Below are 14,267 nucleotides of genomic sequence, written 5' to 3'. Positions count from 1 at the left end.
AACGTGGATACACAAGCTTGAGTTTTATTGAAAAAATGAGGTTTTCTTTGAGTATTTATTTCTAGAAGACGGGACATGTTAACCAGGTTGTTCTAGATGAACTCGGTTGACCCTCATGCCAGATAGTTTAATTTACTGGACATAAAAACTATACAAGTGTTCACTTTATATGGAGCTATTTTAGTCGCAGGACAGTTTTATATTGGAGTGAAAACGTTTTATTTAAAGAAAAGCCTATTAAACTTTTACGTGAGATGTGTTTTTTTTATACCTTCCCCTTGTCTGACTGATTGTGTAACCTCATCCAAGGTTGTTCATCAACATCACAGACAGATTTATGAGCAGATGGAGCTGATTTATGCTGTGTTTCTCTGCCGCTTGTCTCAGACTTTATTTCATTCCCAGGCGTAGTATATAAAAGACGCATCGGGATGTTTCTATTTAAAGCTTTGGGGGATTTCTCCATGCATCAGTCTTTATCATGCACAGGTTAAAAAATCCCCTTAACTTTAGACTTGTGTTGTTCTCTGCAGCACTTCTGGCTTATCATCATGGCTTCCTGGTTCTTCACGTTGCTCCTGCTCCAATTAGGCGAGGCTTCTCTCTCCAGTGAAAACACCACAGATGATCTCCAGGAGGTCACCTTAGCTGCCATCTTGCCTCTTACCAACACAGACTACCCGTGGGCTTGGCCTCGAGTGGCGCCGGCGCTGTACCGAGCCGTGGACAGTGTGAACTCTGACCCTCACCTGCTTCCGGGCCTGAAGCTCCAGCTGGTTCACGGCAGCTCCGAGAACCGGGAAGGGTTCTGCTCAGACTCTGCGGCGCCGCTGGTCGCCGTCGACCTGAAACTGTCCCACGACCCATGGGCCTTCATCGGGCCCGGGTGCGACTACTCCTCGTCGCCGGTCGCCCGCTTTACCACCCACTGGGATGTTCCCATGGTGACAGCCGGGGCCCGTGCAGACGGCTTCAGCAAGTTTGCGGCGGTCACCAACACGGGGCCCACGCACAAGAAGCTGGGCGAGTTCAGCCTGAAGATCCAGGAGACGTTTGGATGGCACCATCACACCATGCTCATCTTCAGCGACAACAAGGACGACAATGACGAGCGGACGTGCTACTTCGCCATCGAGGGGTTGTACAGCCTGATGGGAAAACACAACATCACCGTCTTCGACTACTTCGTAGAGAGCAACATCAACCACAAAGAATTGGTCCAAATCATCCAAAAGAACGGCCGAGGTCAGCTTCTGTCGTTTTTTTTTAAATCTGGCTTCTTCTACTCACTGTAGAGATTTCTGTGTTTTTAGTTATGAAGTCTGTTTCTTTTCCTGCTTCAAATCTGTAACTGATGGCTCTGCTGTTCATCATCATCATCATCAAAGATGATGTTTTACCTCATTTAACTCTTTTGGTCATAATTTGAAAGTCAAAATCTTTAAGTTTCTTTGTTTTAAAATCAGAAGTTTGAATCTGGATCTGCTTGGATGGATGGATGGATGGATGGATGGATGGAAAATATAAATTTGCCAATAAAAGCACAAAAAATGCTAAAAGAATTGTTAAAGAATTATTTAAAAATAACAACAAACATCTTGAAGAAAACAGGTAAAACTGTCCGCGATTATTTAATCATCAGATTTCCACAAAGTTATAAGTCTAAATTCCTAAAATCCTTATTATTTTGCTAATGTGATTTTTTAAAACTTTATTTAATCAAGTCCCCCTCTCCTTTCCTCCCTTTTTCCGGCTGGCTCCCTCTTTTGATGTCCGTGTCTTCGTTAAATGATGGTTAATTATTATTTGATTCACCCCGCGCTGGTTAATGACTCACCTCAGGGGGGTGCGAGCGTCTGGGTTTACGGGCTCGTTTACGTCCATCTTTATGAGGACACACTTTGGTTTAGGGCCTCAGAAGTGACGACATTCCTGCATTAAAAGGACATTCCTAAATTGTGAGGGCATTTTGGCCGGACCTCTGGGCGATCGCTCGAATTGAAATCAGATGCAGTTAAGCATTAAGCATTACATGGCAGCGGAGACCCGACCAGTGTGCCGTTTTCTCGCACACACCTGAAAATGATCAGTAATTCAACACGGAAAAAGAATATATATGTTTTATGCTTGTTTTTTTTTTTTTTTTAGCTTTTATGTTTATTTAATATAAAACATGTTGCATAAATTATGTGGATTTAAGGTACATGTTAAAGGAATATTTATGACCTGTTCTCACTTGTGGTTATGCTAAATATTTCAAAATAAAAGCTGGAAATTTGATACGAAAAACCGTCAAACTCCATTAAAGCAGCAATTTGACTTCGTTAGTAAGCTGACTTCTTTACAGAGTTATGCATCTGACATCAAAGTAATATTTCTGGAATAATTTATGAGGTCCAAGTTCTTTCAAATTCCATGCCAGTTTTTTCACCACAATTGTGTTTTTCGCACAAGACTGATTCTCCATCATCAGTTTTTGTAAATTTTGAGAACCAAGCATAAATCTGCACCTTATAAACAAGCCAGATGTTTTTGTTTTGGTTGAAACTGAACGGGTTTAAAGCTTTTACTGTGAAAATGTTCATTTGGTAGAATGTCAGATGCAGATCTTCATCTCCATGGCAACTATGAAAGAAACCTTTGCCAGGACTTTTCTGATGGTTGCAAAGCGTTTTTATCAGTCATCATTTTACAGACTTCCTCAGAGTTTTTTGTGTGTGTGGCATCACCATGACAACTCAGCGATGTTTGTGATCTCATGAAGCTCATCCTGGCGTCACCAAGAAAACCCCAGGGCCTTGAATATGTGACATTATCTGAGACAGATGACACTGAATCCTGCATTCTGATGTTCTTGGTAGATGAGATGGATCCATATTGGAAAATATGAAGATAACTGATTTCCTAACCCCAAAAATGCTGGGGGTTTTTTGTTGGTGCGTTCAGATATAGAAACAGATGTGCTAGTTCCTGTGTTGTCAGGAGTGATTTGACAGCTGTGATACGAGACCAGGTTTTTATCAACACACACTAACAAGCATCACAAAGAACATGTGGATCTAGTCAGGATAGCAAATTATCTCAATGTAAATCTTTGTAATACAGATAAGTACAGCTGAGAATAAATCTATAAATAAAAAATGTAGACAGGCTTTGTGGAAAAGAATAACTCAATTGATTATTGTACCAGAAAACTTGATAAATGCAGTCAGTGGAATTGGTCTGTACCAGATCTAAACTTAATTAACGCAAAATGTCCCAAAGAGGGCTTTAATAGTCGTCATCAGTTGTTGGGTGGCTGCGTGTCATGCCACTTGTTGCTTTCGCTTCTGCCTATTCCCACATATGGCATTGGATCCCATTGCATTGATGGAGTTCTCAAAGCATCTCACACACCTCCTCCTTTCTTCTTTTTCTTCCTCTCCTCTACTAACTTTAGTTTGTACATCTAAAACGCAGCTGTTATGTATCAATAGTAATTTACTTATAAGAGTTTTATACTTTATATCAAAAATCGTCAACGCTAATTTTGTATTGTCGCCGCATTGTTTTTATTTTTTGTCTTTTTTCGGTTGTATGAACGCGCATCCAGCCGCTTGTGTTCAAATCGGAAAAGTGCCAGAGACGCAGGTAGCAACAGGAAGAAGATTCTTCTTCTTTTGTGTATTTACTCGCCATCTACAATAGGAAGAGGCCTGGTGCGCAAAATCAAAACGGAGCAAAACTTGCCCCAGACGTTTTGTTTTCACAGCTCTGTTCCTATAAATGTCCGTCTTGGAGTCATACCAATCCGACCCCAAACCGCAATTATTAATGTCTCCTTCGTGATCATGTTTACAACAGTTGGTACTTTTGTGTTTTGAAGTGGACGCCCACACGTCACTACCAAATCCAAGTCCCCGATTGGTCACAGTTCTGGATTTCTGGGATTCAGCATGAATATGTTCAAGCGGTTGAACTGTCAGCACGCGATCAATGAACGCCCCATATGTACGTAGAGTACACCTGACTCAAAACTACCATAGTGTCGTGCGATAACAGGTGTTTTGGACGCGGAAGCCCGACATTCTGGTCCGCGCCATTGACTGTAGACTGCAGTGCACTGCAGAGATGGCTGCAACACTTACACAGATTCAAGATTCAAAGGGTTAATTGTCATGTTCCCAGTAAGAAACGGGTTTCCCTGCACATTGAAATTCTTACTTTGCTGTCTGCTCTGAATGCCAAGGTTAAGTCAAATAAAAATAAAATATAATAAAGATGGGAGTAGGATATATACAGGAAACTGAAAATTCGCACATAACATAAATAAAAACATACCGGTAACTGTGCCAAAAGAAGATGTCGTGTAAATACTAAATGTGCAAGAACGTGTTTTTGAAAGGAAATACAGCTCTGTCAATGCTTGAAGAAGATGGATTTAAAGACATGATTGGGTTACTGCACCCTGGCTACCACCTAGGTCACTTTTGTAAACTAATTCAGGAACAATTGTTGTAGAATGTTTTACTGTTCATAAAATGTTTTTTTGCTTACTATTTCTATGGGACGTTTAGACAATGATTTAGTGCAGGCATCAGGAACCAAATAGCTTACGAGCCAATTATGGAGTTTTCTGTGCTAGCATATAGCTGACATGGGACCTTACACTTTTTATCTTGTATAGGGTGAAATAAAATTCATGAACTATACATGTAAAATTTCGATTTCTGTGAATGTGCCTTACACCGAGCATTAGGAGTACCACACATGACGACTAATCTAAAAAATAATTGCAGACTATTCAAACTACTGAAATAATCATTAATGACAACCCTAGAGAACAACTTTTGATGGTAGCACAGACGCATCCAGTAAGGTTGATCGATACGTCATAGTATGGATGTATAAGTGCTGATCGTATTGTTTTGTGCATCATTCTTGCTTTAATTGCTTGAAATAAAGTATTTCAAATCAAATCAAATCAAATCAATGTGAAAACAAGAATAATCTACCATAAATGTGATGCTAAACTCATAAAACACACTGTCATCTTATTGTGGTTTACTCTTTAAAATAATATGACCCTGAGATGATTTATTTTAAACATAATCTTCCTGGTTGCTTTTGACCAAAATTGCTTTATGACAGCGTAAAGACTTGGATTGTTGTAGAGCTAAAGATCTCTTTAACCTTGACCTAAGCTCACACGTACGGGAGAATGTCTAACAAGGTGTTCGTTAATTTTAACAAATTGATGTACGACGTCGAGGCGTGAACCTTTGCCTCTCATCCAGCTCACACCGTGGTCCCTTACAATAGGAAAAATATTAAATCAATATTAATCTTGTTATTTTTTACGTTTAAATTGTTTTAAGTGCAAACTATGCTTTGCGCTGGATGGTTCAGGCTTTCACGGCGTGCGTTAACTTCTGATAATGCACAGTTTGCCAGCCATTATCCCGTACTTAATGGAAACTCTGGAGCCAATCAGATTTGAGGATTCACCAAGACCATGTTATAGGTCAGGGATAATGCCGCAGAGGTATGCATGATCAGAAATTAACGGACGATGTCGGAATAATGGATTGAATTGTCCGTCCCAAATCCACAAAGTCCGTTCATTTCTATTGACGCACACCTTGTTATACTGTGTTCAGTCACTAAAGAAATGTAAATTTTTGGGTTTGAATCGCCTTTTCACAAAAAGCAGACTATTTGATTTGTGGTGCAATGCGTTGTCATAGTTATAATCCACTGCAGTATATATATATGCTGATCGTCATGACTGGTTAAATAAAGCATCAGTTTAGAGAGAAGGTTCACCTCTCACTACATGTTTTTGTCAAGATGATGAAGAAAAAGTTTATTTTACAGGAACAAAGTCTAAAGTCTAAACGGTTCAATTCCTCCTTGTGTCTCATTTCCTTCTTCTTTCTTTCTTTTCTGCTGCATCACAGTCTTCAAAATTATCAAATTAACCAAACAGATTAAAGGAAACTATAAAATCACTCATCTTTTCTACTGTCCTTGTTATTTTTTAGGTGTGCATTATTACTTATGTTTAACACATTTTTATTAACACCCTGCAGCCAATCAGAATGGAGTATTCCCCCAGACCGGAGTATAGGTAATTCTAAACATTTTGATGAGGAATACAAAGATTTACATTGAATGGCTAATTCTTGGTCATTCTGGGTTTGTCTTAGCTGACGAGGATAGGAAGGATTTTTTTATATGCAGGAGGTGGGGTTTAGTGTTTTGAATCAACAGAGTCGGGTGCTGTGCTTGCAGTCTTGGGTCGTGGGATCGCTGAACTGAAAAGTTCCGATTGTGATCCTTTGCTTTTTTTCAGGGACCACCCGACTGTTAATTAGCAAAGCACAGGGTGTGTGTCAGAAGATGTGGTGAAGTTGACCACCCAGTAGTGTCCTTAAATCTGATGCAAGAGGCCACAGGAAGCCAGAGATCTGAACTCTGGTGCCTCCTTTTTTGGGCCGATAAAAAATGAGATGTGCTGCAGCATTTTGGATCGTCTGCAGATATTCGATCCTGCAGGATGAGATGAATGGTTCCATGCAGTTTCACAGGCAGAAAAATACAGTTTTTTTTGTCATTTGTTCTTGATGAAGAAAACGGACAAAAACCCATTTTCCAGCTTTGTGCTTCTCGTGTAAAAACGTCCGTTTGGAGAGCTTGTTCTGGTGTTTTAAAGCAGAGACGGTCGATCCCTAAATGACGCACTAAACTACCCCCGTTGTCCTCCAGCTGACACCAGCCGTCACCCCCGGCAAAGCTGGATGTCGTCACCGTAATTACCTTTATGTGTATGTGGGTCTGTGCACGTAACAGGTATAATTCAGAAAGTGGGGATGCAAATCTGTTTACACACCATGAGGAAGTGTGTAAATCATCTGAAATTCAGGCAGAAGCGGGAGTGACTTAAAGGTTTGGTTGGGAGCGAATCTTCTAAAAGTGGACGTAAATCGATGTCCTCTGGAAACGCCGGCGATCAGATGTGTGTCATTTTTGTTTTTGTTGTTTTGCTAAAAACTGCAGAGACATGTGGTCTGCAGCTTTCCACGCGAAACTCTCATGTTGACATGGATAAATCCACCTTGGGGACTGTGTGGAGACTGAGTGGGTGGAGTTCATTTGTAAGAGACACTTTTCTCATTTTATTTTTGATTCCATAGGATTTAAAGTGTTTATCAGAATAAATATTTTCCAACTTAAACCACATTTATGTTGGGTAAAATCCGATTCAGCATGAGAGAGCTTCGGTGAGATGTGTTTAGAGGCTGAAATGTGAGAAATCGCTCATGTTTTAGGAGAAATTCAACCCTAAAGACGTTTCAGTTTATGTTTATTGGGTTTCACACCTTCAACAGTCTTCATCTGAAACGATCCCTAACAGGAATGTCAGAGCGCCAGGCTCATTATAGTTGGAACTGTGATTATCTCCATGGAGACTGACCAGCTGCATGCTGAGGCCAGTTTGTCAGCTCCTGACCTGGTCTGCAGTCTGAGGGAGTCACATTAGGCCCTGAAGCGCAGGTACCGTGCTTATGTGGAAAGGCGGAACGCCGCAGGAACCATCAATGCTTAAAACACGCATGTAACAGCAAATATAAAAGCAAGTTTGTACAAATGTGGGGCGAAGTAAAGATCTTTTTGTCTAATTTTGTTTTTTAACAGAAAACATTTGCTTTCCTCAGCTTTCCTTTACAAAATGAAGCGACTTCTTTTCACAGTTGTGTACCTGTGCTGCTCCTGGGACAACATGAGGAGTCTGATGGTCCAGTTCTGGAAGGAGGGCGTGGATTTGGAAAACTATGTCTTCTTCTTCATTGATCTTTTTGCTGAGGGTTTGGGTGGCGAGAAGCCCGGCATGCCGTGGTTCAGAGGAGACCAGGACGACCACGCAGCCCGCCTCGCCTTCAGGGTGAGACACCCCAGCATTTTTAACTCTTTTAGCGTTTACAATCTTTCGACTACCATAACTCCTCAATCGTTTGTGCATGTAATGTAGTTCCAGAAATACTCAGTAATTGAGAAATACTCAGAAATGCAATTTGGAGCTTAATTTTTTTAAACATAAGTCCTCCATCATGAGAAAGTTTTCATCGGAATGGGTCTTGAAAGGGTTTCATTTTCTGAGTTACCAATTAAGCCTTTGAATGTGAGTTAAACATTACAACATCACTTTTTCATCTGTTTTCTGTAGAGTGTGAAGGTGCTGACCTACATGGAACCTCAAAATGCAGAATATCACCAGTTTGTGGAGACTCTGAAGAAAGACGCGGAGAAAATGTTCAACTTCACCATCAAAGACTCTCTGGTATAAACGCCCTTCAGCTCGGATCATGCCTTCAGAGGACAGAGACATTTGTTCCTTTTATCCAAAGTGGTTAGAACAAAGACTCAAGTAAATGTCATTCTTAGGGTCCTTATAGGGTGAATTCCTGTTAAGTCCTCTGTGTTTAGCATGCAGATATTTTGTAACAGTACAGAGAAAGTATAAATATACAGGGAAAATCACTGACAGGGCTGCTTTTAGGTTGATTGAAGGAGCAACGTTTCTTCTTATTTTCTGCTTTAAATGTCAAATCAATCTACAAAAGTTCTCACTTAATGCTTCGTTCACGCCAGACGTGACTTGGGTAGCAAATTCAATGCGTCTGTTTTGCCGCATTGCAAATTTGTTGCTCATCAATTTATCCAAACGTTTGTTCATAAACTTGGCGTATATGGGAGGAGCTGCCTTTAAAACTTTTTAGCCTGATCTCTATATGGAAGACACAGATGATGTTGAGAGATCAGGTTCTTTTATTGTGAAAAGCTCTACAAAAGCAATGATAATCATGAGTGGGTTCATGAGATCATTGATGATATTTACCATCTACTGCAGGAGCTGCGTCCGAATGACGAACGCTTTCAGCGGTACTTCCATCTCTCTATGATCTAGTTTGATTACTTGCTGTCCAGCATTAGTCAGAGGAAGGAAAAAGTAAAAACAAGAATAAAATTAGGCCTTGCTTCCACTGAATGGTCCGGTCTGGTTTACAATAGTCCAGGCAATTCAGGTGTTTCCACCGTCGCGGACCGTTGTGATGCATGCGGGTGAAGCTAACAACAACAACAATGGCGGTCTCCAGCAAGTCATTTTTTGGCTTTTGGTTCTTTGTAAATACAAAGTAGTTAATGTTGTTTGAGAGAAGACTGCGGGCGTCGTAAAGGAATACCGCCGCCTTTCTTTTGTTGTAACGACCAGCCAATCAACAGGTGTCAAGAGAAGCGGCGCCCTAACCAATCCGTTCTATTCCTATGGACCTACAAACCAACGGGAGCCCAAAAATAGTGCGGTTCGGTCCGGCTTAATGGGTCCATTTTATTATGGGAACGCTCAAAATACTGGACCGCTCAGTGTAAACGAGGCTTCAGAGGACCTTTTTATCTGATAACAAAAAAAATATCATAAAGTTCTGGAGGAGAACAACAGATTGTCCTCCATGTTGGTTTTGGACTCCACCCCCTGATCATATCAACACGTCACGAGCCAAAACTGACTTCCTGATTGGTTGACATGACACAGATCACGCGTCTCAAAATTAATCTAAAATGAGCTGCCGCTAGTGAATAGTGCCACAGGACCTCCAATCGAGTCTGGACACCCCTGAGGTGCAAATCTAAACTGTATTTATTATTGCAAAAAGGTCTTTAATTATGAGTCATTATACCGTCAAGAAGATGGCATCACGTATTTTTTAATTTGTTTCTTTATTTTCTACTTAATGTATGACTTTGTATCTAAAAGGGATATGATGTATTTGTGGTTTTTATTTTTTTTATTGCATTAACGCTTGAAATAAATCAAATCTAATCAAACGCAACTTAAAAATCAGATAGACTGATTTACTGAATGATATGAGATCTTCAAATCCAGTACTTTGTGAAACAAGCCGAGTCCTTTTTGCCATCAGAACAAAAGTCTCTGTTCTGGAAGATTTTGAAGCGACTTGAAACTGTCAGAATGACCTCATAAACCTGTGTCTGTGTCTTCATCAGTACAACCTCATAGCAGGAGGCTTCTACGACGGAGTGATGCTGTACTCGCGGGCTCTGAACGAGACTCTGAGCAAACGGAAACCAGGGCTGCGGCCGGTGCAGAGACCCAAAGGGGACATGGTCACCCAGAGGATGTGGAACCGGACCTTCCAAGGTGAAGGTTTACCTTTTTGTGCTGTTTTTGGTGCTTAAGTATGAGTAATAATAGTACGAGCTCTAGGTTTTACCGGAAAATTGCAGCTGAGATTTAGCAGTAGACGCGAGCCTGCCCCCGTAAATCCATTTGCTGTTAGGGGAGTCGGAAAGGCTTCGCAAACGTGATGTTAGGTCAATGTTTCCTGACAGAAACCAGGTTCCTCCTGCAGACCATCAGTCACCCCGTGGACCAAACTGCTGATGACCTACGGAGACTGTTGGAGCTCTGGAAGTTAGAACGGGAATCTGAGTTTGACAAACACGCTCGCATTCTCATGGCTATGATGTATGTCTGCAGGGAATTAGCGTTTAAGCGTAATGCTGCACTGTAAATGTGCACCAGCTGGCACTCACACTGGGAACAGGATGTCTGAGACTCAAACCAACGACCAGGAGAGGAAAACCACACCACAAGAGATTTAATATACCCATGTCTATATTTTCTGCTTGGCCCTCGGTCCCTCATAATTTGCTTTTGTGTGTGTGTGAGGGATGGAACGTAGCAAAAGCAGAAGAGTATTTAGCAGTTTGTTTTGGACGACCCGTCACAGAGCGCAAACCGAAACGTCCAGCATGTTCTCATGGAGGAAAATCGTGAGGCCGAACGTCTTTTATTGTTTCCACAGAGAGGAAGTTGTCCATCATTTGTCAGAGTCACTAACAGCTTCAGGAAAATGTTCATGAGTGCAGAAACAAAGAGAGAAAAACAATCTGCCTAATTTGACCACCGACTGCACACAGACGGGAAGAAAAAAAAAAGGATGTGTGCATTTCTATGATCCTAATTTTGCTTTGTTGTTGTTTTGACCTGCTAAGAAAACTGTTTTCTTGTCTAAAAGCATTCCATATTTTCATTAATCCTAATTATTCGTCATCTTAAACCGCTATTGGGAGTGTAGCTTCACTACCAAAACGGTTATGGCTTCATATTTGTTGGAAGGTGTTAGTAGAAAATGGCAGTGTGTGGAATCCACTGACTGTATAGGAGAACTGGACTGAGGGACCCTTCCCCCCTGGCGTTGCAAACGGGAAGTATCTGCTGGCTCCAAGAAGCCAAAATCCCATAGACTTCTATGGAAAAAACAAAAAGCTTTTATTCAGTCATTCTATTCGTCAGAATAAATATTCGTCCTCTGCTACATTTTTTAACATGTCCTTTTTTCAAGCTATTCAAGTTATAAACTTGACCAATTTGAAGACTCAATAAAAGTAGGTGGTGCCTGGAGGCCCCCACATCCAACGTTTGAAAACATTTGACGGAATTCGTTTCTACTAATCACTAATTTGTCCACTATTATGGGCGTTTGCCATTTTTTTAGGGTGTCTAATTTTACAATTCCATTTTACAATTCCAAAATCTGCAACAAAACAGTGTATATCAATGCTCACTAGACTAGCAAGTATGGACCACAATGCATTGAGTTTGAATAAAAATGTAGGTAATTTAAAAAAAACTTTTTTTTACAAATCATCCAAGTTTTCATTATCAGAACCAGTGGATTCAAAGTCTGTCTTCATGAAATGTTCATATTTATTAGGCTTTTACTTAGAGAAATGGGTCCAATTTAAACATGTGTTGTAATTGTGTTTAAATCCAGGGCACTAAATAGTCCCACACTATACAGTCTTTTGGGGGTTAGGGAGAGAGTGGTTGCCATAGGAATATTGATTCAGACAGACTCGGACTGAATATTGAGCACTAATGTCAACTGGCTCCATCACAAAAAAATACAGACGGAATTTACTTTGTTTGGTTGGAGCTGGAAGTACGCCATTTTCTGTCACTCGGTCCAGTTCTAAGATACAGTCAAAGGTGGATTCTTAACTTCAGAAAATTTCAGACATTTTTTAGTAGAAATAGAGTAAAAAACAAAGATCTTTAAAGTTCCATTCCAATTATCTTTTGATCTATTTTCAAAGTCTTCCCAGTGTTCTTTTAGTTATGATTATTATGTTTTAGCCAAAATCAAGTAACCTGTGTTGTATTCTGGGACATAGTTTCTGCAGAGCAGCAGTAGCTCATCAGAAATTTACCTCTGTGAGTTCTGGGCGGGACTGTTGGCGTGCAGTAAGCCTGCCTTTCATTTCCCATCATCCCTTTTGTTTATACTCTCTCCCACTAACTTACAGTCCCTCACAATCCCAACCTAACATTAGCGGTGCAACAAATATGGCGAGCAATATTGGAGCCAACCAGCCGTACAGTTCTGATCCAGGAAAACAAAGTGTACATTAATCTATTTGTCTGCAAGTGGATGCATAAGAAAGGGGCGGAGAAGCTTAATTGTCTTTATATACATCTTCCATCCAGAGAAATTGCCATAAAAACATGTTAAAAACACCAAAAACACAGTTTTCATAAGAGTGGGTTTTTAAAATAAGATATTTCATTTGAAGATGAACATGGATAAAATAAAAATGTAAAGAATAAACTAAAAAACTGAAATTCAATGCAGTAGTTTTAAATGTGATGCCTGCTGTAGGTCTGCTGTAGTTGGAATTAGGGCATACTTGCTCCCTTTTCCCTCTTCTTTTCAAAGCAGTGAATTCATAGTTAGTCATTTGGCAAAGGCTTTGATCTAAAATGACTCAGTTCTCCTACATTTGAGAGAAATCTGGGGTTAAGTGTCTGCTTCATTTAAATTTCCAGAAAAGGAAAAAAGTTCATGCTGTTCTTTGACGTACTTGTACTTTATTGATGCATCAAATGTTCCTCAGAGGATCTGGACTCGCGACGAGCCAAAGCAGCTCGATTAGGACAAAATCCACTCTGTCCTAATTGCTGCACTTTTGTGGTTTTTTGCATCTTCCTGCTGAAAAACACCAGATCTTGATCTGATGAAGACGTCGTCTGGAGGGAAGCACATCTTTGAACATTTATACTTGGACAAAATAAGTAAGCTGTCCTAACTGTATGGACTTCTGTCACCCCGGAAGTCCATACAGACCAGAAGATTACCTGCAGGGATTTCAATTGAAACTTGTCTAAACATTTTACCACTTTAAAAAATGGCCCCCACTGTTATAGACTTTGCAGATGGTTCAGTGGATCGAGATTCTAAATGTTTTCCTGAGCCTTCCTAGAAATATTTTTGACTAAATCCTGCAGGTTAGCAATGCAGCATCATCTTCAGGTCCATAAATGATCATAGTCCAACATCTTCTAACACCAGGAATGTCCTACAAAACTCACCGTTGCAGTACTAGAAAAGTCCTAATTTTCCCTTTCAGACCATAGCTAGTAATGTATATATATGCCTATATATTTATACTAAAGATATTAACTCGACAATGACAAAAAAAGCACCATCTTTCAAATTAATTGTTATTATTGCTCTATTTGCTTGTTTCATTAGAGCTGCTAAACGTTTAGGTTTTGCCACATGCAACAAAATTACAGTGCTAGTTCAGAAAAGGTTCAGTCTAAATAATGGGAAATTCTCATGGGCTCTATTATTCAGTTCCTAGATTTTTTCTGTTCTATTATACTTTCGTTTGAATAATTATTAATTGGTGTTTAGCTGGGGTTTTTTTTGCCCTGAAAAATGTTCTCAGTGGTATTCTTAAAGTAGAAAATGATCTCAATTGCTTCTCTGATCCAGTCTGAGTCACTCCCAAGTTTTGACATTATCAAACAAACCCCCTCAAAAGAGCTCACGTCTGTTGAGTTTATACTGAAATCACTCCTTTTCTTTTTTAGACCAAAACCAAACAAAGAAAGAGAAACTGCTGAACAAATAACGGGGACAGACTGCGATCCATCATCACGGCCACTCAGACCGCCGTTTACAGGCCCGGTTCATCCGTCGAAAATGTTGATTCAAACTCTAATAAAAAACCTTTTTTTTTTAAGAGGGAAAAATTCATACAAATACAACAACAAGAAAAACCTTTTTATCATTTTAAGTAAATACAGCAGCATCAATGATTCACTGAAAACAAGACATGTTGGAGAGTTTCCACTAACAATAAGATCTAAAAAAAGAAAACAAAATAGAGATGTTATTGATATATACATGCTTTCA

At 40.0% G+C, this 14,267-nt stretch overlaps 1 protein-coding gene across 2 annotated transcripts in view; it reads left to right on the top strand.

The window, feature by feature from the left end:
* Window positions 1-14,267, top strand: part of npr1a (natriuretic peptide receptor 1a) — a 43,227-nt gene that overhangs the window by 3,642 nt on the left and 25,318 nt on the right. For both annotated transcript variants that reach the window (NM_001105097.2, XM_011480645.3), the window contains 4 exon segments: window positions 534-1,245; window positions 7,734-7,924; window positions 8,207-8,320; window positions 10,048-10,201. In NM_001105097.2, the coding sequence (NP_001098567.1) occupies window positions 552-1,245; window positions 7,734-7,924; window positions 8,207-8,320; window positions 10,048-10,201 (1,153 nt within the window). In that variant the 5' untranslated portion in view covers window positions 534-551.

Source organism: Oryzias latipes, chromosome 11 (genome assembly GCF_053564925.1).
Source record: "Oryzias latipes strain Hd-rR chromosome 11, Olatipes_Hd-rR_3.1".
NCBI lineage: Eukaryota > Metazoa > Chordata > Actinopteri > Beloniformes > Adrianichthyidae > Oryzias > Oryzias latipes.
The sequence above is the reverse complement of the archived record's forward strand: the minus strand, read 5'-3'. Positions and strand labels throughout refer to the sequence as shown.